This window comes from Cervus elaphus, chromosome 29, assembly GCF_910594005.1.
Source record: "Cervus elaphus chromosome 29, mCerEla1.1, whole genome shotgun sequence".
Classification (NCBI taxonomy): Eukaryota; Metazoa; Chordata; class Mammalia; order Artiodactyla; family Cervidae; genus Cervus; species Cervus elaphus.
In genome coordinates this window covers 50246325-50271115 of record NC_057843.1, presented here as the reverse complement: position 1 = coordinate 50271115, position 24791 = coordinate 50246325, and the positions used below count along the sequence as shown (strand labels likewise).

Sequence of the window (24791 nt, the reverse complement as noted above, 5' to 3'; positions counted from 1 at the left end):
GAAGATTAGTCATGATTGTGCTAAACTCGTCACAGTAATCGAATATCCTTATACCAAATACTTGTTTTCAAGTCTTCTTTACAGTTAAGCATGGCTGTGGGACCTTGTTCTAGCTTCTACCCTTAGCTCCAAAGACACTCAAATGCAATGATTTTCATTTCTATAAATAAATGAATGGCCTTTCTACCTAGTGTTGGTAACTAAGACTGTGTAAGTGAGTAAAACAGACTTCATTCCTCAACTCTTTTTTTACCTTATGACTTTTTAAAACAGGCTTCCTTGTCCATCACCAGCTCCCAGAGCTTGCTCAAACTCATGTCCATCGAGTCAGTGATGCCATCCAACCATCTCATCCTCTGTCATCCCCCTCTCCTCCTGCTTTCAGTCTTTCCCAGCATCAAGGTCTTTTCTACTGAGTTAGTTCTGCACATCAGGTGGCCAAAATACTGGAGCTTCAGCTTTAGCATCAGTCCTTCCAATGAATATTCAGGTTCATTTCCTTTAGGATTGACTGGTTTGATCTCCTTGCTGTCCAACAGAATCTTGAGAGTCTTCTCCAACACCACAGTTCAAAAGCATCAATTCTTCGGAACTCAGCTTTCTTTATGGTCCAACTCTCACATCCATTCATGACTACTGGAAAAACCATAGCTTTGACTAGATAGACCTTGTTGGTAAAGTAATGTCTCTGCTTTTTAATACGCTGTCTAGGTTTGTCATAGCTTTTCTTCCAAAAAGTAAGTGTCTTTTAATTTCATGGCTACAGTAACCATCTGCAGTGATTTTGGAGCCCAAGAAAATAAAGTCTGTCATTGTTTCCATTGTTTCCCTATCTATTTGCCATGAGGTGATGGGACTGAATGCCATGATCTTAGTTTTCTGAATGTTGAGTTTTAAGCCAGCTTTTTCACTCTCCCCAGGTTGACATAGGAGGCTTTAAAAGTGAAATTCCAAATACAGCCTCAAGTTTTGATCTCACTTCTTCAGTATCAGATGTTGTTTATGTGTGGTGATTAGTTAGACCCAGATTCTATGCTAAGCATTCACTGATAGAATTCATATATTTCCTTTTGAAACACAATCTATTTACAGTTCTTACATTTCAGTGTAAAATGCAGGCTACTCTTTATTTCAGTTGATGGCATCTGAACTTCAGCCTTCAACTGGGTGGTACCCTAAGCAGCTTCTTTTTTCATGAGCTCTGAAGTAGACCTCCTTAACTCTGAACAGATCTTAAAAGGTCTATTCCCATGTCGGGTGTTTGTGTTCAGCACCTAAAATCTTTATCTCCAGTTTCTCTAAATAGCAGTCTTCTCTCCCCACTTGATGCCCTTCTGATTTCCATGTTTGGAAATTCTTAATGTTTGAATTTTTTTTTCTTTTATGTGGTAGAATCTCTCATGAATACCTTTTATCTTTTAAAATTTTATTTTCTCATGAATACTTTTTAATAGTTTGACTTATACCCAGTTAATGTGCACAATTACCTAAAATTCTTTCTTTCCTCATTACCCCTCAACACTATGCCTCTAGGTGAAATTAGGCACCTGAACTGCAGCATCCCACGGGTGCTTCCCTGGCATCACTTTTTGATGATTCAAATTCCATATAGCTAAAAAAAAAAATCCCAAATGAAATCCAGGGATTATTGACAAAGGCCATATTCTGTCTTCCCTTAGAAGCAGGGTGGTACAGCAGAAGGAAGATGGACTAAAGTTCTAGATTCACATCCCAGTTGGACACTCACACCCCATCTGATGGCACTCATCTGTAAAGAGGGAGCACATTCCTACTCTACAGCATTTGTGCTGTAAGGATTAAATGAGGTCATATGAGAAAAGGGCCCAAGATAGTGGCTGGCACATAGAAGACATCAAAAATGGTAGCTGTGTTATTATTTATTTCTCCCCCACTAGACTGCAAATTCCTAAGGTCCAAGATTTGATTGATTTCACTCACTGTTATTTCCAAAACAATGCCTAGAATGTGGTAAATTCTTAACACACACTTAGTGAATAAACATTATTATAATTATCATAAAGGCCAGGTCAACAACTTATTAACTCCAGTGCCTTCCTTGAGGAATACACTCTGCATCCTCTTTTCTTTTTCAAATCAAATCCAAGCATGAGTCCTTTTCCCACGAAGCCACCCTTAACAAGGTCTAATTTGTGTTTATCTCATACTTCTCATATTTAACTGACAGAAGCAACAGCACCACCTGCCTTATCACTTACACTCAAGACTAAATAGGAATGGACTGCATAATATATGTCTATATCATTACCTGATTACTTCATACTTATGAGTCCTGTCTTCTTAACATTCAGTTCCATCAATATTTCTTGGTTGTTTATCAAATGCTGGACCCTGTGCTAGGTTCTGGAAAGGAAATAGTAGTGGCCTCAAGAAGTAGCCAGTCTCTTAGCAGATATAGATGTAAACGAAACAGTTATAACAGAGTATGATATGAAAGCACACTACTATTTACACATAGTATCTATGTAGCAGAGAAGTGATAAAGTGATTAACCTTCTTCAAGAAGGTCAGGGAAGGGCTCCCAAGAGAGGTTATAAGGGAATATGATTTTTAAAGAATGGTTAGAAATTTCCCAGGTCAAAGTAGGGGTGGGGGTAGAATGTTCCAAGGAGAGTGAACAATGTATGCCCAAGGATATAAGATAACAAGATATACCCTAGAGACCTTAGAAGCAATTCAGTACTATTGAGTGTAAGTGGAGAGGCTAGGAAATGAGGAGGGGCCAAGAACTGCTGGATGTTAAGATTGGAGACAGAGGCAGTAGTCACATCCTGCAAAATTTTGAATGTTATAATCAAGGTAGGTGATGGTGAGCCCTGAATGTGATGATCTGAGAGAACTTAGAAATGACCATGATAGCAGGGTAGATAAATTGGGAGAAAGACTGAAGTTCAGCAACAAGTCAGGAGAAGTGTTATAGTAAAGGTCCAGATGAGAGAGACTAAGAGCCTAATTGACCCAGTGATGATGGGACTGACAAATTGAATTTTATTTTTAAGAAGGTTTATCACTGATATGACTAACTCAGTCATTGGAAGTAGAAAGATAAAAGGGAGGGGAAAGAAGCACTTTCATTGCTTTGTACTCTTACTTGGTAAAGCATAATACTAATCACATAAAAAGTCAATTCAGTTCAGTTGCTCAGTTGCGTCCGACTCTTTGTGACCCCATGAACCACAGCATCTCAGGCCTCCCTGTTCATCACCAACTGCCAGAGTCCACCCAAACTCATGTCCATTGAGTCAGTGATGCCATCCAACCATCTCATCCTCTGTCGTCCCCTTCTCCTCCTGCCCTCAATCTTTTCCAGAATCAGTCTTTTCAAATGAGTCAGCTCTTCACATCAGGTGGCCAAAGTATCGGAGTTTCAGCTTCAACATCAGTCCTTACAGTGAACACCCAGGACTGATCTCCTCAGAAGTAATTCATTAATAAGCTAGCCACTATAGCATTATCTGGTTTTGATTTCATTTTAAATTTTAAAATTACTTTCTATGAACTAGAACTTTCCAAGCTCTTGCCCAGCCTCTTGGTGTATTTCCAGTCTATGAGGATTCTCAATATTTCCAAGTTATTAGCAAACAGAAAACCAAAAGGTGACTTTGTTTTCCAACCACATATTTATCTCTTTGGATAGTAGTTAGTGGAATATCAGAAGAAGTCTGAGAATAATATGGCCTAACTGTGAACAAAGAAGGAAAGATGTCAAAGTACCCATATACAGTTTGAGCCTTCTTTTTAGGATCACAGAGAATAATGACACAATTTTTCTTAGTTTTCAAGGTCATCTTGACCTCATTTAATGCTTAATTGTGTATCCTAAAGACAGAATTTTCTTGGGAAATGATTTCCAGGCTACACAAAGAAATGTCAGACTCAGTTCATCAGAGTTTTGAATTATCAGGGAAGATGCACAACACAGTGTAAACATAATACTTATTTCCATAGGCTACACTCCAATTACACAACAAGCAATGAGGAATTCTTCCATTGATAAAACGGCTGGTGCATGCACGCTTAGTTGTGTCTGACTCTTTGCAAGCCCACTGACTGTAGTCCACCAGGTTCCTCTGTCCATGAGATTTCCTGGGCAAGAATTCTGGAGTGGATTGCCATTCCATTCTCCATGATGAGATGGCTATCTTATATGTATTTCTATTTGTTTCTAAGATTTGGAAAAGGATCTATAAAGGGTTCAGATAGGTTTTCAAGGGGTGATTTTAAATGATCAAAATTTTTTGGACCATATCATATGTGTCTGTGATATACATGGTGTCTTAGGAATTTTTGTCAGCAAATTACAGTCTCTTGGCCAAATCTGGCCCATCACCTGTTTCTTTACTGCCTTGAGGCAAGAATGGCTTTTCACATTTTTAAGTGACTGAGGAAAAAAATCAAAAGAAGGATTCTATTTTATGATACGTGAAAATTATCTTAAATCCAAATTTCAGTGTCCATAAATACAGTTTTCTTGGAGCACAGCCCACCCATTTGTTGTGGGTTGGCTGCATGCATGCCACAATGGCAGAGCTGATAGTTGTGCAAAGCCTAAAGTATTTACTATCTGGCTCTTTTCAGAGAAAGTTTGCCAATCTTTGTTTTAAGAGCTTTCCCTTAAAGAAACACAGAGGCCTTCAGTAAACCGAAGACTTCTTTACAAAGATTTCCTGTGTCAGTGATATGTTTTTTTAAAAAAAGAAAATGTACACATTCAGGAAAGATAATAGTATTGCCATGTCATAAAGTAAGATAGGCCTTTATTAGATTTAGGATGCTTCTTTTTCTACTTCGTGTCAGTGTAGCATAGTTTTTAGGAGCACACATTTTAGAGTCATCCTTTTTCCCCTAAATCTTGATAAGCTTTCTGTGACCTTGGGCTATTTAACTTTTTATAAGCCTTAGCTTTCCTATTTAAAAAAAGGGTAATAATGGTACCAACCTTAAGAAGTTACAGTGATATTAAATGGGGTGGGTTTTTAAAAGGAATTATCTAGCTTGGTACCTAGTACATAGTGTGAAATACATTTATTTTTGTGTGTGATTGTCCTCATTATCTGAAAATATCTCTTTCTGGTGGTTCACTCCCAAGACTGCCAATCACTTCTGTTTTGACAAGGAAATACATAAAACCCTGCTTACTTAATTTCACTTAGCAGGAGCTCTTCTCTGTATTGCCTGCAGAAAAACTGTCCTGTGTGCACAAATCCAAGAGTATACTTGACAGGAGGATGGAAAAAGGGATGCCTAGGATGTCTAGAAACAAAAATCATAGAGATGAAGGGTGTTGGAAGGCTGGTCAGCAGCTGGATTAAGCTGGTGAGCAGGATGTTGGGAATATCCATGTTAGACTCCATTCTAACTTTTTCTGTGGCAAGCCCACAGTTCTGTGATGGGCTGTTCATAAAAGCTCTTTAATTTAGTAGCTAAAGTCTTTTTTTTTAAAGAGTATCTGAAGTTTTTGTCATTTCATCCCATTTTATGTTAGGTTAACATTGCCAATTTTCTTTTATTACTTGATGTTTTAGCTGTTGTTTCTAACCAGAAACACCCTTAGAAAACTCACGAGAGTGTAAGACTGACCATTCCTAGAAATGGTGATGTCTTTCCTCCTGGGCTTGCTCTAGAATCATCATGACTATGGACTACTGCAGAGGAACCAAGGCATGGAGGATGCATGCTTCCTTGGCTATGAAGCAACCTCTCATGCCTTTTCTCCCGTCTGTAAATAGATCCTGATCAGCCTCAGCAGAGGTGGTCTCTATTACTCAGGGGTGAGCTGGAGTAATTGGTATAAATGGCATGAGGAGGAGAACTTTCTTTAGTGGTCTCTTAAGGAACAAATCTCTGCCCCAAGAGAACTAAAAGGGGAGGAAAATCCCCTAAGACAAACAGTTCTTTTGTCTCCTCATCCCCCAAAATCAATTACAGAAATATCAGAAATTGATAAGGTAGCAAATATCGCTAAAATGCAGCTGAGAAACAGAATTTCTATAGGTCTATTTCTTTTTTTTTAATCACATGAAATGGTCTGCACAAAAATTTCACTTTTTTTAAAAAAAACTTCCTATGTTTTATGTCTTGAGATACTGTTTTGAGAACAATTCCTCCAAATTTTATCCTTGTCTCTCAATCATGGTTGAATAATTATGGTTAATTGAGTTTAACCATCCAAAAGAAGAACAAAATATTTCAGCACTCTCATATACTCTAGTTGGATTCTTGGTTAAGAAGACAAACACCCTCAATGTCAGCCTGGTATGTTGGGATAAAATCCAACACTGTAATGCTCACATGCATGCCCATGAGCGGAATGTGGTGGGGTGGGCATGGCCTCTGTTTACTGGTAGGAGTAGCTCTCATCATCATATTCCAGGTCATCTTCATTGTCATCATCCAGCAACCCATACTTAAATTTCCGGTAGACAGTGCCATCTTGGCCCATGTAGACAATGTCATCATCATCGTCCTCCTCATACTCCCGGTCTCTGTACTCAATCACTTGATCCTCTTCAAAGCTCTCACGATGGCTGCTCTTATAGGAGGAGTAAGACACGCTAGGTTCAGCCAGCTTTGCATAGCCGCCTTTTTCTGTTGACTTGGCTCTGCTCCGAGATTTCCTCCAGACAATCACAGCTGCCCCGAGCAGAAGCACCAGCATAATGGAGGAAGTCATCAACAGGGCTGTCTTGGAACGCTCACCTGCAGGCTCAACCTCACTTGCTTGAAGGATACACTCATCTGTTGGAAGATGATCCCAAAGGAAGAGGACAGAGGGGAAGGGTGGAAGAGAAGAAATGGAATGGAGAAAATTAGTTTCTGAAGTAAAGGGTTTCACCTTTATCTTTTGAACCTAAAATAGTAGAACCACTGTCTTTGATTTCCTTAGAGAGCATATCCCTCTCCTGGAGTACATGCAGCTGCTCTGTAGAGTTTCAGCCCATCTGAGGTAACACCAACAAACTCTTCTAGGGTGAAGGTCAGTCTGGGGGCCAAAGGGAGGCCCCCGTCATACCCACACCTCACAGGTCAGTCATCAAGGGTCCAACCTCACCAAACCGATTCTTCTCTTTCCTTCTTGAGAGAAAAATTCCATTCTGGACCAGGTTGCAGTTATTGTTAAATGCTCTATTTCTGTTTCAACATTAGCTTTTTCTAAGACTGAGTCTTTTCCCCAGCTTTAAATCAGGTTTACATTTAAACCTGATTCAACAGGATTGTCCCATCATTCAAAGACAGGAACAGATTATTTATAAAACCATTGACTCATGCTGTGTGGGGCCATAGAAATCACAGGTCAGTCTTGTTTGATAGTTGAGGAAACAGAGACCCACAGAGAGAAAGTGAATTATCACATCGTCAGAGGTTAGAAGTTGTTTGTGGAGTGATCGGAATTCAAACCCAGGAATCCCTACTTTAGGCTACTATCTGGAGACAGGAGGGCAAAACACTGGCAATTTTTTTTTTTTTTTTTTTACTTTCTGACATCCTGTGGACCTTATCTGACGGGAAGAAAACTACCATCTTTAAATTCTTGTTTCCCTCTCATCTTTAAATTCTGACTGCTAAATTGAGTGATAGATTTCTTCTATCATAGCTAAGATTTCTGAAGCTGACAGCTCTGCCTCTCTATCATTCATCATCCTTGGTTTCGATGACTTAATTGAGAACATGGAGCAACCAAAACAGTTTCATAACTCAGTGATGAACTCATTTTCACTCATTTATTCAGGTGGTATGATTTACCTAATTTTTTTTCTATTCTTTAACCCACCAAATGGGAGTATGAGAGTATGAAAGAACTAGAAAGAAAAACTAGCAGGCTTTATTGGATGTACAAGTTTAAATAAAACAGTACGTTTTCCATAAATATTTTTTGAACCAACTAGTTCTGCCCTCAGGATGTTTTATGAGATTCTAGGTACATTATGTACACTAGCTTAATGAATATAATACTGTGCCAGTTATTTTAGGGTTACTTTTGCTTAATATATATTGGCCAATTAGGTGTGATTCATCATCATCACCACTATGTGTTTCTTTTCTTCTCTTTTTGCTAGTGATAAACAAGTTTTTTTTTTTTTAATTTTATCCTAACTTTCATCCTCGTGGGATTTTGCCCATCAAACAGAATTTCATCTCCTAAAGTAACAATACCATCATGACTACTTTTATCATTAATATACTAGAACAAAATTTTTCCACTGGAGGAAATATTAAAGCACTAGAGGGAAGGATAAGTAATAAGCAATAAGGATTGCAATCTGTGTGTGGTGTGTGCCTGCTAAGTCGTGTTTGGCTCTTTGTGACCTTATGGATCATAGCCTGCCAGGCTCCTGTGTCCATGGCATTCTCCAGGCAAGAATCCTGGAATGGGTTACCATGCCCTCCTCCAGGGGATCTTCCTGACCTAGGGATCGAGCCCATGTCTCTTGTGTCTCCTGCATTGGCAGGCAGATTCTTTACCACTGGAGCTACCTCGGAAGCCCTCTGTATGTGGTACTTTGTGATAAACCCTGTCTGAGACAGGAGACCCAATAAAAGACCTTGTGAGGTTGTTTCAATTAACAGGGCATCATATACAATCCTGTCTTACTATCCTCCAGTCTTAGGCCTGGAGAGTTAGCGTCAGACTCTGTGATATGGGTTCTTCTTTGAAGGAGCTGAGTGACTCAGTAAAGAATGAGCAGGTAATCGAGAGTATTTAGTCTTTTGCAGAGTTGCCCCAGGTGAATCTTCAAGAGCTAAAGAAAGCCCAGGAAAGCTGAATAAGTAGTTCTTAGTTGTAAAAGGCTTGCTGAAACTCTACATCCAACATGCACACACTTCTAGTTTCATTTAAAGCCATCAATGTATTGAGGGTTATTATTCTTAGCTGATACAACATGAATAATAAGCAATCAGACCCTGAAGGTGGATGCGTGTGAAGAGCTGGGAAAACCAGCTGCTCATGGAGGCAGGATTGCTGAAAGGAGGAAATAATTAGTTTTTGGAAAGAGGATATTTAGAAGTAAGTGAAAATGTTGATAAAAAATAAAACAGAAAAGGCTAGTAGTGGTTTGGGGTCTGGGGTTTACTTTTTTTATAAATTGACAGGCTCCCATAAATATGATGTCTCTTTTTTTGTCAAGCCATGATGTAGCTGAATCCCAAAGAAATGATATGCTTTTGCACTATAGAATGTTTTAAGAATTTGTATTTTTCTTTTTAGAAGAATGGAACTGGAGGAATCAACCTGCCTGACTTCAGGCTATACTACAAAGCTACAGTCATCAAGACAGTATGGTATAGGCACAAAAACAGAAATATAGATCAATGGAACAGAATAGAAAGCCCAGAGATAAATCCACACACCTATGGACACCTTATCTTTGACAAAGGAGGCAAGAATATACAATGGAGAAAAGACAAAACAAGTGGTACTGGGAAAACTGGTCAACCACTTGTAAAAGAATGAAATTAGAACACTTTCTAACACCATACACAAAAATAAACTCAAAATAGATTAAAGATCTAAACGTAAGACCAGAAACTATAAAACTCCTAGAGGAAAACATAGGCAAAACATTCTCTGACATAAATCACAGCAGGATCCTCTATGACCCACCTCCCAGAGTAATGGAAATAAAAGAAAAAATAAACAAGTGGGACCTAATTAAACTTAAAAGCTTTACACAATGAAGGAAACTATAAGCAAGTGAAAATATAGGCTTCAGAATGGGAGAAAATAATAGCAAACGAAGCAACTGACAAAGATTTAATCTCAAAAATATATAAGCAACTCCTACAGCTCAATTCCAGAAAAATAAACGACCCAATCAAACAATGGGCCAAAGAACTAAACAGACATTTCTCCAAAGACGACATACAGATGGCTAACAAACACATGAAAAGATGCTCAACATCACTCATTATCAGAGGAATGCAAATCAAAACCACAATGAGGTACCATCTCACACCGGTCAGAATGGCTGCTATCCAAAAGTCTACAAACAATAAATGCTGGAGAGGGTGTGGAGAAAAAGGAACCCTCTTACACCGTTGGTGGGAATGCAAACTATTACAGCCACTATGGAGAACAGTGTGGAGATTCCTTGAAAAACTGGAAATAGAACTGCCATCAATTCAGTTCAGTCGCTCAGTCGTGTCCAACTCTTTGTGACCCCATGAATCGCAGCACGCCAGGCCTCCCTGTCCATCACCAACTCCTGGAGTTTACTCAAACTCATGTCCATTGAGTCGGTGATGCCATCCAGCCATCTCATCCTCTGTCGTCCCCTTCTCCTCCTGCCCCCAATCCCTCCCAGGGTCTTTTCCAATTAGTCATATGACCCAGCAATCCCACTGCTGGGCATACACACTGAGGAAATCAGAACTGAAAGAGACACGTGCACCCAATGTTCATTGCAGCACTGTTTATAATAGCCAGGACATGGAAGCAACCTAGATGTCCATCAGCAGACGAATGGATAAGAAAGCTGCGGTACATATACACCATGGGATACTACTCAGTCATTAAAAAAAATACATTTGAATCAGTTCTAATGAGGTGGATGAAACTGGAGCCCATTATACAGAGTGAAGTAAGCCAGAAAGAAAAACACCAATACAGTACACTAACGCATATATATGGAATTTAGAAAGATGGTAATGATAACCTTATATGTGAGATAGCAAAACAGACATGGATGTATAGAACAGTGTTTTGGACTCTGTGGGAGAAGGCGAGGGTGGAATGATCTGAGAGAATAGCATTGCAACATGTATATTATATGTGAAACAGATCGCCAGTCCGGGTTCAATGCATGAGACAGGGTGCTCAGGGTTGGTACACTGGGATGACCCACAGGGATGGGATGGGAAGGAAGGTGGGAGGGGGGTTCAGGATGGGGAACACATGTAAACCCATGGCTGATTCATGTCAATGTATGGCAAAAACCACTGCAATATTGTAAGGTAATTAGCCTCCAATTAAAATTAAATTTTAAAAAAGAATTTATATTTTTCTTTTTAGAAGATATCATTCCATTTGTGGCCTTTCTAAGCTTGTAGCCAATGAGAACCAAGTATTTATACAAGTGGGGTTGGGGTGGGGAGACAGTTCAGGGGTTGGAATTGGTAAATTGGGTTTTGTAAGAAAGCCTTCAATAAAAACTCACTTATAAAATGTCTTAAGTCTCTAATGGGAGCCCTGGATTTGAACTGACTTCCACAGAATGATTTTTCAACAGAATCAAGATAATATTGGCATCAGTTTCTGTGATAGGTGATTCTTTTCCTTTTTCCCTAAGAAAGGAAAAACCAAAAAAAAAAAAAAAAAAAACACAAAAGGAATAAAGTTTATAAATTTATAAAGATGAAACTTTAGACCTGCTTGAGTTTGAATCTGGGAGGCAGCACAGGAGTGGAAAGAATGCTGGCTTTGAGTGCAAATGACCCATATTCTAATGTCACATGAGCCTCTTAACACTGGTATGGACTCCTCTGTCCATGGAATTGTCCAGGCAAGAATACTGGAGTGGGTTGCCATTCCCTCCTCCAGGGGGATCTTCTCGACCCAGGGATCAAACCGAGATCTCCTTCATTGCAGACATATTCTTTAATGTCTGAGCCAGCAGGGAAACACTTGGGTACACTAATCAAATCCTTTGAACCTAAGGCTTCTCATCAGTAAAATGGGATTGATAGTATCTACTTAAATAGTGGACAGAAAGTTCCAAATATACTAGACACATAGTAAGCACTCAATAAAAAGGTAGCTTTATCTTATAATAAGCCATACTGGAAAAATATGAAAGACTATTATATATAAATATATATATCTTTATATATATATATATATATATAAAACATATATATCTTCCCCCATGGCTCAGTGGTAAAGAATCTGCCTGCAATGCAAGAGACATGGGTTCAATCCCTGGGTCAGAATGATCTCCCGGAGGAGGGCACGGTAACCTGTTCTAGTACTCTTGCCTGGAAAATCCCATGGACAGAGGAGCCTGCTGGGCTACAGTCCATGGGGTCGCAAAGAGTCGGACACAACTGAAGCAACTGAGCAAGCAGAAACGCATATATGTAACTGAATCACTTTGCTGAATCACCAGAAACTAACATTATAAATCAACTATACTTCAACTACAGTCCTTAGAAAAAAAGGCAGCTCTATTGGTCCTCTGAAACGTCCCCTCCCTCTCCCCCTCACGCTCCTGTGAGCATCCTGAGGACACGTCCTTCCCTGCTTCTGCAAGACCCGCTTCCTCCCCTCACCTGCGGTCCGGCGGCAGTCACAGCACTCCCGGGCACTGGCGGGGCCGGAGGCATCGCAGCAACGCAGGCAGCGGCTGTGGTCCATGTGCAGCACCAGGCCGGCAGGGCACACGGTGCAGTTCCTGGTGCCAGGGCCCTTGCATTCTATGCAGCTCTCGTGGCACTTCTCACAGTTAAATTTCTCCCCCTGTTAAGAACAATCAGATTCCTTATGAGTGTGGAGAAATTAACAGACACTGAGAGTTCCCAGATGGGGGTTCCCTCTCCTCTGGAAGGAAGGAGCAGGTCGGGGATAGCAGAAAGGTGATTTGTTCTGGGTCCATTTTAACTCTCCTGGGTGAAAGACAGAACCAGCTGTCTGCACTCGATGGAGCCAGTGTTGAGCTTTTCCTCTGAGATCTGCTGGTGATAATAGTGAGAGAACAAGCTTCTAGGATAGCTCAGGTTACACCCTGACAGCCATGAGCTGTACCTGGTCAAGGACAAGTTTTGTTTGGTCCATACCCAGTTGGATTTCATGGTTTAAAAAAATTTGAACTCATTGCCTACATTTCAAAATTGGGATATTTCACATATAAGTCAGTTCTGGGTTTCTTTTTCAAAACTATCAGACTTATCAACACTGGATTCATCACTCCCATATCACAGATAGAGCTGAGTGGCAGTGGCCCCTTTTTGCGCTCTCCTATTTGATACAATCCTCAGAATGTGCTCTGATGTCACCAACACATAGATGAAATGTTATACTCTGCCTATGGTCAAGTTTGCACTGTTTGTTTTTTTTTTTTACCCAGCACTCTTCACTCATTTATATGCTCTGCCCGGCCTCTGTGGCTATTAAGATTCTTGTGTGCCTCTGCCCTAGGATAATATAAATTGTGACTGTTTAGCTAACACAGTGAAATATCAGTGGAAAGATTGTTGAGAGATTAAATAAAGTGACTTCCCTCCCAATAGGCTGCTTCATTTCACTGGTGCTGAAAATGTGGATGAGGGAACATACCTTCTTATTTCACTTCTGCACTTTGGAAGGCAGAAAAAGAAGGAATGAAAATTGCCACTGTTTGGCAAGTTCCAGGTGCTGATAAGATGCTTTCTCAGCTGAGATTTCATCAAATCCTGGATTAGGAGTCAGAACCCCTGGGTTTAATCCCAACTTTGTTATTTACTACTTGTATAATCTTTATCAGTGTACTGTATTTAACCTCTCAGATTCTCAGTTTCTCCAAAGTGTATTCAGGGCTCTTATCCGAATTTAAAGAGATAGGCATAAGTGCATATGCCTGGTCATGTGAGTTTTACCATTTACTTAATTTCTAAAGTTTGGAAACACAATCAAGAAGTTAGTGGACTCAGGTATACCTATGGTTGATTCATGTTGAGGTTTCACAGAAAACAGCAAAATTCTGTAAAGCAATTATCCTTCAGTAAAAAAATAAATTAAAAAAAAAGTGGACTCAGAATCCATGGTTTCTAGGCTAGCAAATGAAACGTCTCTCTCTTGATTGTGAAGGGAGGAGGTGAAGGACCAACATTGGTTGTGTAGTTCTAACATTCTTTAGATGTTTCAGGTTAGTCAGCAGAGGGGGAGAAGAGAAGACAGTTCTTATTTCTGGCATAATATTCCTATGTAGACCTGAAACTTCTAGGGTTGTGAGCAAATATTGTTGTCCTCATTAAATAACTTCCCATCATTTCTCTCAGGTCTTCTCAGTTCCTTTGATTGGAATTAAGGTTACAGATGGGTAGTGCCATTATTCCACAATGCAATGGTAGAAGATTTACAAATATTAAACCTGAGCTATAGTGTGTATAGCGATTTTATGATTTTTTTGGACTTTGCCCAGAAGGACAAGCAGAAACTAGCTCACGTCCCTCTGCAGCAATGGTTGAAGGCACACCACACCCAGCTCTGTACCTCTCCCACTCTGAACTCCCCCACAAGACAGTCCGAGGTACACAGTCCTCCCACCAGGTGGTAACTCCACACACAGGATAAGCAGTTCAATGCTCCTTTCCCTGAAAGACAAAAAAGAAAGATTCCAAGTTATGAGACTGACCTTAGATTTCAATCTCTGTCTTGGATCTGAAACAGGAGCAAGGAACATGCCAAATAACTTGAAGTAGAAAGGTGAATGATTGAGAATATGGAAAAACAAAGTCTATGAGATACCAAGTAAAGACCTAAAACTTACCCAGTTAGTCTAATCAACATAAACTCTCAGTTTGGAAATTATGGGTTAGGAGATGACAGATATTTTATTACAGCAAAAGAAAAGATTTTCAGAGAATGACAAATCATGTAGAAAGTTTCTAATAGTTTTGATTTATCATTCTGCTTATAGTTTAACTAGTAGAGAGGATGAGAGTGATTTGAAGGGCTCCAAAACTTGATGAGTAAATCATGACTTGGCAGTTCCTAATTAAGAAATAACACCAGACTCGCAATTTAAAATGCTAGGGCTAAAAGAATTTAGCAGATCATTTTGTCCAGTAGTTCTTAATTTTGAGCATTGTCATGATAGGTTCCTTTGAAATTCTCTAGAAAGCAGTAAACTCTCTTCTCAGAAATGTGACATCCTATTTATTTAATTTTTAAATAAATGTAAACTAATGCCCAGACACATGAATTCGTCAGTCAAGGTTACATGGAGAATGGCTGAGTCAAGAGTTAGAACAGGTTTGTTGACTGACAGTGCAGAGCTCTTTGATCATACTACTTGCCTTCACACATGAACCAGGTGGAGGAAGTCTGCTTCCAGTGGAGGTAATACATTTCTCTCATAATTCAGAGACCCAAAGAATGACTAACCCAAGCATTTCTTTCTATGCAGTTAGCAAGGGATAACTTCTGGAGAGAGTTTGGGAACAGGAGAGCTGAGCTCTAGTTCACTGCATTAGAAAGAGAAGCAAGAGCAGGGAGACGATGGGGCATGGAATGTGCCTGACACCGTGAGCTGGAACATGATCTATAGATCTTTCCATTAGAAAAATATTGTAATCGGTGGTTAGTTGAACTCGAAGTAGAACCTTGAGTCCTCATCTTAAATTCACTATGGATTTCAATCTACTTTTCATATCTGATCTATGAACTCGATCATTTATAATGTTTCTATGAAAAAGTGAATTCTGACTTCTGAACAACAGCTCAGATAATAAATCTTTATTACCAAACTTCTTAAGATTGGGGGCTGCCTATAGTGATATAAATTCAAAGCCATTCTATTTCTATATTCCCTCCAGCTTCATGTAGAATTTCCTACATGTTCTGGAACACAGTTGTGGTCTCTGATGAAAGAATCAATCTTCTCCTACTTCTTTCCTTCCCCCTCGCCAGTTTTCTAAAATTTATCTTCAGTGTCTTACTCCAATTTTAAAACACAAAAATGTGGGTTTTTTTCCTTTATGAAGAGAAATTAAAGGTAGGAGAAATTAACAGAGGGGGAAAAAAGTGTGTAAAAGGTTAGGTCACAAAATCTGGGTTGTAAGTTTGCTTACATTTTCCTGGAGGCCAGGAGCAATTTGGCTTGGATTCTGGGAAATTCCCAAAGGTACTACCTGTCACCTCTGGGTGACAAGCCAGGACTCCATTTACATCGCCTACACTGATTTGTTACAAAATCTGCATACTTAGGGTACTCTGTGTCTTTTGCAAAAGGTAGTTTGTTAATTTCCAGAATGTTTTCTATTTTTTTTTTCAAGTTTAACACCTTACATTTATCATTGCTTCGAAGGATCTGTAGGAACCTTGGGACCTATAAAGACAGCTTTGGTATTTCCCTAAAATTCAAAACAGCTCACCATCTGCTCTCCCTTGGTTGACCCCCATGGGATGAATTCAATAATGCAGAGCCACCCCAGGGTCTGTCTATGGTGTCATTCCACACTGGAAGAGAGGCAGCTTGAGAGACTTAGGAGGCTTTGGTTAACCAGCCTGGATTTTTATATAAAACAATTTTGTGTGGAGGATAAATACAAAGTGAAATGCAGGAAGGCAAGGAAAGAGCTAATTATAAAGAAACATGGTACATAAAAGATACATCCTGGTCCTTAGTAGGTTGTCCTTCCCCAACCCCTTCAGTTCTTTTAAGTATTTTATAACAGCCTAATATTATTGGGCAGTCAAATGTGAATGAAACACAATCTACTTGGTAAATTACTTATTTAGGGTGGGAAATTTTCCCTGTACCCTTTATGCACTCTCATTTCTTAGTATGACAGCTAACACTTTAAGAAGGAAAGAATTCATCCTTTGTTTTTTCACCCAGTTTACAACCCAGGAGAAAACTTGTCCCCACATTTTGTAATCTCTATATTGCAAAATCAGAAGGCAGCACAAAGATTCCTTAACCAGCAAAGGATGTGTGTGGTAGGTGAAGAAAGGAAGGCAGAAGAAATGAACATCAAAGACAGAAAGCATTGACCAGGAATACTCCAGGTTCACATCAAATACATGAGGGGAGGCACAAACACTCAGAGTGGCTTTAAGATTCACCCAGCTATGCCCTGTCATCCCTGGAATACAATCTCAGGGAAGCTGTGCTGATGAACTTTATCTTTAAGACTTTACTATTATTATTCATTTAGAGCAATTTTAGGTTTACAACAAAATCTTTGACAGAGAGGTACAAGTATTTCCTGATACCTCCTGCCTTCACACATGCATAGCCTTCCCCATTATTAACATGACTCACCAGAATGGAATTTTTTTTAAACAAAGATAAACCTTCTTTGACATATCATAATCACCCTAAGTCTGCAGTTTATGTTGGGTTTCCCTCTTTGTGTTGAGTATTCTATGGGCTTGGACAAGGGTATAATTGCATGTATCCATCATTTTAGTATCATACAGAATATTTTCACTACCCTAAAAATCTTCTGTTCTCTGCCTATTCATCTCTCCCTATCCACCCCCACCCCCCCCCACCACAACCACACCATTTCCAGAATGTCACATAGTTGAAATTATACAGTATGAAGCCTTTTCAGAGTTGCCTCTTTCACTAATAGGTATTTAAGTTTCCTCTGTGTCTTTTTATGGCTTGATAGCTCATCTCTCTTTAATACTGACTAGTATTCCATCATCTGAAGGTATTGGTGAATTTTTGAGCCTGGGAACGCTCCAAACCATCATCATTAATTTACTCAGGAAATCCCAAATCCAACTAAAGAAATTTGTAGTTTTTTCAAACTGTGCTGACATCACTAAAAATTTTTCCAATCCCTACAAAATTCTTAAAAAGCTGTTGTTGCCCTGTTTTGATTGACTGATGTTGAGACATTAACTTACCTAATGATGGTTGCCTGATCCTGATTAGAAACTATTAACAAATGTTTCTCCTCCTCCAAGTAGCACTGCACTGAACTAGGGAGTTGGGACTTGTGTTTTTATATGTAGGAAATTAAAATACAGTGTTTTATCTGGCAATCCTAAATGGAATGATAGCCCCACATATCTAGTAACTGTGGCAGCAGAGGTACTACCTTCAACTTTCCAAATCAATATTTACTATCTTAGGGCCAATGACAATGAAAAGTTCCCACTACTCTCCCACTTCACCCCCAATTCACTATAATCTATTGTTTGTTATCTGATCCTGATTAAAAGTTCTGAGCAGCAACTATACATGCCTCTGAAATGGAAAAAAAAAAAAAAAGAGAGAACACAAATTAATGATTATTTAAATGCAGTTTGTTTGGGAGGTAATTCTTTGAAAGATTAAAATCAATTGTAGATGAGTGAAGAATGGGTACCACTGTATGCTATGGATTCATGGAGCTGCCTCAAGAACTGCCTGGAAGTGCTTGGGAGGGGACAAATGGGGGCATCAGATGGGGCTCTGATATCCTGTTCTGCTCCAATCTCAGCAGCTCTGCCCTGATTATTTACATAATAGGATTCAGCCAAAGGTTTCATCTGAAGAAGATGGCCCACTGCTAAAATACAATCTGAAACCACTGTTCTAAATTAGAAATGAGCTGTCCAATATGGTAGCTCCTAGCCATACAGTTGGCGTAGGAAATGGCAACCCACTCCAGTATTCTCGCCTGGAGAATCCCAGGGACAGAGGAGCCTGGTGGACTGCGGTCCATGGGGTCACACTGAGTCAGACACCACTGAAGTGACTTAGCAGCAGCAGCAGCAGCCATACATTGACTATTGAGCACTTGTGATGTAGCTACTCCAATTTGAATTGTGCGAAAATGTAAAGTAAACATCAGATTTTGAGACTCAGTACAAAAAAAAGAAAGTATAATCTAAATAATTTTCATATTGACAATATGTTAAATATTTTTATATGTTGGTTAATATATTATTAATTGTACTTGTTTATTTTTAAAAATGTGACTATGAAAAAAAACAGATATAGCTGGCTTAGATTATCTTTCTATTGATCATAAGTGACACACGAGGCGGTGAGATGCATAATAAAATTCTAGTACTACTATAGCACATGACCACTCCCAGGATAGTTGAGGTTGTCCACTAGCCTATAAGCACTTTCTAGCTATGAGTAATTTAATGTTTATGTTACTTAGAGTTACTTTAAAACAAGACAAAAACTGTATCGAGCCCTCAAGCCAAGTTTTTCCCCCTCTTCATGTTAAGACAATTTGGGGGGAGAGGAGGTTACGGTTGCAACCAGCGAAGGAGGAGGGAGGCCGTGGCTGGGAGTTTCAAAAAAAAACCCCACAGGTTACATCTTAGCAGGAAGAGGCGGTCCACGCTGGAGATGGAGAGCGTGGGCGCCACGCGGGCCGGTACCTTGGCCTGGCTCAGCCGCCCCGCAATCAGCATTATGGGCTGCAGACTCTTCCTGACCTGCTGTGGTTTCCTTTCTCTGTGTTTTTTTTTTCCCCTCGCAGCATTTTGCTCCTTTACTTGCAGCTTCTGGAAAGATTCTGATGGAATTCCCGGCCCCTCTGCTCTTGTTCCCTCATGCGGAAGCTTCTCTGCCTTCTCTCCACTTCCTCTAGTTCTTTCTGTTTTCCTTTTGCTCTGCTCCCGTGCCTCTGCCTCTCTGGCGCTCTTCTGTCTGCTGTTTCAGCTGCAGATATTTCTGCGCTTGAGGAACCAGTTCTTAATTGAGGCATCGCTCAGGTGTTTGGTCTAATCAAACGAAACCCGGAGGCCACAAACCCCGGCTTTATTAAGCCTGGCCTGTGATTGTGAGCATCACCCCGCGCAAGGCGCCCGCGGCTTGGAAGAAGATGCGTGGTGCTGGGCCTCAAGGTCCAGGGTCCCCCAGACTGAAGGTGTGGGAGTTCGGGTCGGCCATCTCCTCCCAGGCGGGGTCACCTGCCACATCTCCTCAGACTTAGACTCCTCGAGCAGAACCTCCTGGCCCAGCTTCTCTGAGCCCTGCTCCTTCAGGAGGAGCCGTTTTCTGGGCAGCCCCACGCTGCCACCGGAATCGTGTTCGGCCTCTCCCGGCAGCGTCTCGTTCACTCCTTCCATCACAGGTGAAGGAGTCCCAGTCGTGGCGGGAGGTGAAATCCATTTTGAACTCGGCCCTGCTCACCTTGAGGACGTCCGCGAAGCTGCTGAGCTGAATGGCCTTGCCCTGGAGGCAGGCCAGGAAAGAACTGACTTCTCGTGTCTCCACCTCACCCTTGAAGGTGAGGAGGCCTGTGGTGCCCTTGGAAAGCCGGTGTGCGCCATGCCCACCAGCTTCTCCATCGCTTCGCAGTTGGAGATGGACTTCTTGGCTGCCTCAGCTGCGGGGGGCTGGGGAGGGCACGCTGACGGTCATGACGGATTGACGTCCAGGCTGTACAGAGCGCAGAGCTCCACCGCCTTAGGTGTGTTGAGGACCGTGGTAGCTGCTACCATAACCCGGGCCTTGGGCAGGCGCGGGGCGCTGCCTGCGAACCAGACCCCTGCTGCCCTGGCCTGAGGTCCCCACCATCGCCCGCAGGAGCCCTTGAAGCAGCCCGCTGCTGCTGCCAGCCGTTCCCGTGACCGTGCCAAGTGCTAGAGAAGCCAAGGTAAGCAAGACACATTACTGTGTGCCTTTGAGGATCTCAGTCTAGAGAAAGAGAGACAAAAAAGTAAGCAAGCAATTATAAAATATGCCCTTTCGACTGCAGAGAACCTGTTTTTCCTGTTGACAGTTGTATTGACATTATCTGGGTCGTAGTGCTGCATAAGTGTTGCATAAATAAAAAGGTGAATGATTGTAGAGTGCTTACCAAACACAGGTAAGTGGAGACGGGTTACCGGAGGCTTTCTAGAGACAATGCTGACTCTAATGGGTCTAAAAGAGGTAGCCAGACAAAACAGGCCAGAGATGAACTCCAGAAGGAGAAGCAGCATGGTTGGCTTAGGTTTACAGTAACTAATTGTGCTTGGATTAGAGGATGGTGGAGGAGGAGGAGGGGTGAGAGGTGACTATGAGCAGAGTCTCATGAAGAATGTCTATGCAAAACTAAGTTAAGATTCTACCCTGAAATCAATGGAGAGTCTTATTTAAGCAGAGAGGCGTCCTTACAGTGTTAGTCAGGTAGAAAGATCAGTCTGAGAGCTTAACAGAGGACTGGTTGGTTACAGAGTGCCTGACATTTTTTGATTTGCAAAAAGACATTAGAATTTATTTGTTTTCTATTCATTCATCCATTTTGTAAACACTTAATGGAAACTTACTGTGTATGATGCTCTAGACTAGAAATAGGGGCTACAAAATGAATGTGGTCCAGTCCTTGATTTGAGGGTCTTACAATTAGTAAGAGAGACAGACATGTTTAATTGAAATGTAATGTAAAAACAGCTGTGACTGTAAAATTAGGAAGAAGGAAGGTTTCTGGGAAGACTAAGTAAAGCTTCACAGAGAAGGTGACATTCAACCTGGGTCTTTAACTTGAGACTTTATAATAGAGTGTTGTTCTCCAGGAGGAAGAAATGCACAGACAAAAGTCATGGAGGCATGAAAGTGATGATCTTATTTGGTGGCTGCTGAGTGGTTCTGGGTGGTTCCAGGTTCAAGGTATATGGAAGGAGAGTTGAGACCATAAACTAAGAGGACTGACTGAGGAAAGAATTCAGTTACTTTTTAAAGATAGAAAACATTTATTTAAAGTATCAGGAGAGAAAGTGAGAGCATAGATTGGAGAGATAGCTATACGATGTTCATAAGGATGTCCGGATTGTAAAGATGGATTTCAGTGCAATGCTAATTAATATCCAAGGGATTCTTTAAAGATATGTGACTGATTATAAAATTTATATAGGAAAAGAGCTAGTTATAGCCAAGATGATTTTGAAAAGGTTAATGGGAATGTATCCTTCAGTTCAGTTGCTCAGTCGTGTCCGACTCTTTGTGACCCCATGAACCGCAGCATGCCAGGCCTCCCTGTCCATCACCAGCCCCCAGAATCCACCCAAACACATGTCCATCGTGTCGGTGATGCCATCCAACCATCTCGTCCTCTGTCGTCCCTTTCTCCTCCTGCCCTCAATCTTTCCCAGCATCAGGGTATTTTCCAATGAGTCAGCTCTTCGCCTCAGATGGCCAAAGTATTGGAGTTTCGGCTTCAACATCAGTCCTTCCAGTGAACACCCAGGACTGATCTCCTTCAGGATGGACTGGTTGGATCTCCTTGCAGTCCAAGGGACTCTCAAGAGTCTTCTCCAACACCACAGTTCAAAAACATCAATTCTTCGGCACTCAGTTTTCTTTATAGTCCAACTCTCACATCCATACATGACTACTGAAAAACCATAGCCTTGACTAGATGGACCTTTGTTGGCAAAGTAATGTTTCTGCTTTTTAATATGCTGTCTAGGTTGGTCATAACTTTCCTTCCAAGGAGTAAGCGTCTTTTAATTTCATGGCTGCAGTCACCATCTACAGTGATTTTGGAGCCCAGAAAATTAAAGTCAGCCACTGTGTCCACTGTTCCCCCATCTATTTCCCATGAAGTGATGGGACTGGATGCCATGATCTTAGTTTTCTGCATGTATCCTACCAGCTGTCAACATTAATCTAATACATTTTAAGAATAAAAATATCATAGGAGGTATTTCTTTCTGAAATGTTGAGAGGAATTCACCATAATATTCTGTGTCAGACTATGGAGAAAAATGAGCAAATTTGAATTTTAGAAAGATTGCGCTGGCATTACTTATTGTACAGAATGACCTGGGTATGGAGTAGCAAGACCGGAGTTGGGTGATGTTCCTCCTGTTTCAGAAAATCATCTAAGATACTAAGAATGAAGAATCAGGATAGTAAGAATGGAGAAAGAAATCTGAGCAGAGAACTGTTTAGTGGGGAGAATAATAGGCCTATGAAGTTTACTGTTGTTGGAGGGGATGTGAGTGTACAGGAGGCAAATGAAAGATAACGTCAAGATATCAGACCTGGGCAATTGGTTGGACAGTGGATCCATTAACAGAAGGAGTGAGTATCAGAGGAAACCCAGATTGTGTTTACTCTGGGACATGTTGATTTTAAGAATCTCTGAGACGGACAAGTAGGTCTCTGGAGAATAAGATGGAGCTTGGAACAATTTTAGGCCAACATAATTGTTGAAATAATGAAATTAATTCTGCTTGGCAGATTCCACGTTAGTCAGGCAGAGAAGGAAGGCAATAGGTGGAGAACACTTGCTGTAGGGGATGATGTCTGTATCTGGGCCTTGAAGGATGGGAGGATCTGATGAGGCAGCGGTGTGGTGCAGGAGCGTTTAGGGGTTGAGGGCTGATGCACGGAAGCTGAAAGAGAGCACTGGGTGCTGATCGTAGAGAGAATCGGCTATGAGGTTGGCAAGCAAGAGGAACCTCCAAAGGTGACGAAAGGAGAGAAGGACAACGCAGAAAGAAAAACTTTGCATTTTTCCATTCACATGTGCAAAATGATTAGATGGGCCCTCACCTTTGCATTTATCACAGGTCGGGTGGCATCTCTCGCAGGTCTGGGTGCTTTGCTCCACGTAGTGATGCTCTGGACAGGTGCGGTGACACTGTCCTTTGGAGCGGAGCAGAAAGAAGAATGGATCGCAGGACAGGCAGTCTGTGGGCTGCGGGCCCTGGCAGGCCTTGCAGCTCCTGCTGCATCTCTTGCACTGTCCTGTGGAGTTATCTGCATAATATCTGAACCAAGGAGAGAAGCAAAGGATCAGTACTCAGCTTGCTCAGAGGCTGGGTGTGGTGGAAAAAAATCATGGTTACAAACTGAGTGCTTTTAGAATCTACTTATTAGATTCATTACCAATTATACTAATACATCTATTGAGTCTCAGTTTCTTATCCATGAATTGGACGTTACAATCCCTCCCTGCTATTTGTGGGGATTAAGTTAGATGACACAGTTGGAAGGACCTAGCACAGATCACACAAATTTGTTGTTCAGTTGCTCAGTCAAGTCCGACTCTTTGAGACCTCATGGACTGTAGTCAGCCAGGCTCCTCTATCCATGGAATTCTCCAGGCAAGAATACTGGAGTGGATTGCCATTCCCTTCTCCAGGGAATCTTCCCAATCCAGTGATTGAACATGGTTCTCTTGCATTGCAGGCAGATTCTTTACCGTCTGAGTCATCAGGGATGCCCTTTTTCTTGTATGAGGTGACTATGAAAGCATTTGAACCTCGTAGCCTGGAAGAGGATCTCATGCATAAGTACAAGCAGTAACTGGGCCTTAAAAACGTTCTGAGGTTAAACACCAAAATAATGATGTGCATGGGGTCAGGGTACAGAAGAGTATACACCTGCCTTCCCAAGGGGATTTAGCATACAAAGTTTATGCATGTGGATCAGTGATTTTTCCGAAAGGAACTATTTCAATAAAATAGCCATTTATATCTAATTGAACCCTATTTATTCCCCATTTAAGGGATTTATGGCAACCTGTGCCTCACTTCCAAAAGGGAACTTCACTTATTATGGAGTAATTGTTTTCTTAATTGCATGTTCTGCAATCTTTTTAGATTTTGTGTGTGTGTGTCTGCATAAGACTATCTAATGACTTGATTTGGGGAAGATGGAGATTCTTTATATGGGATCCAGATTTTTCAAGTACTTACTAAGATAAAGACGAAGGGCTGAGCCAGGCCGCCCCATCCCCTCTCTAGTCTGGCAGGAACCTTTCTTTATTGACTTATGTGACTGGTGTTTTTTGAGAGCTGCTAATGTGTGTGGCTCTGTGCTGAGTGTTGTAGAAACTTGTGTGAAAAATAAGATGTGTTTTTCTTCCAGGAGCTTATAATTTTCTGGGAAAGAGACATATAAGAAGAATAGGCTCTTACAAAGTCTTTGTATTACTCACCCTAACTCTTTATTAAGGATGTGTTGAATGAATGAGATGAATCAAAACACAAGACAATAATATAAGCAGTAATTGCTGTAAAACTGACGATAAGAGATGTGCGCATTTGGGGAAAGTCCAAGATTATAGCCCTGCAATTTGGGTCTGGAAACTCTCAATGCTTTAGGTTACTGACTGGGAGGGAAGAGTTAACAGTAGACCTGTAATCAGTCTTTATCTTT

The 24791-nt window shown here is 40.9% G+C and overlaps 1 protein-coding gene across 2 annotated transcripts in view; it reads right to left on the bottom strand.

Annotated features, from left to right (window-relative positions):
- Nucleotides 1-3810: 3810 nt before the first annotated feature.
- Nucleotides 3811-24791, bottom strand: part of PCSK5 (proprotein convertase subtilisin/kexin type 5) — a 495662-nt gene continuing 474681 nt past the window's right edge. For both annotated transcript variants that reach the window (XM_043891234.1, XM_043891235.1), the window contains 4 exons: nt 23181-23398; nt 14225-14325; nt 12307-12493; nt 3811-6777 (listed from right to left, as the gene is read on the bottom strand). In XM_043891234.1, coding sequence (XP_043747169.1) covers nt 6377-6777; nt 12307-12493; nt 14225-14325; nt 23181-23398 — 907 coding nt within the window. In that variant the 3' untranslated portion in view covers nt 3811-6376. The remainder of the gene's footprint in view (nt 6778-12306; nt 12494-14224; nt 14326-23180; nt 23399-24791) is intronic.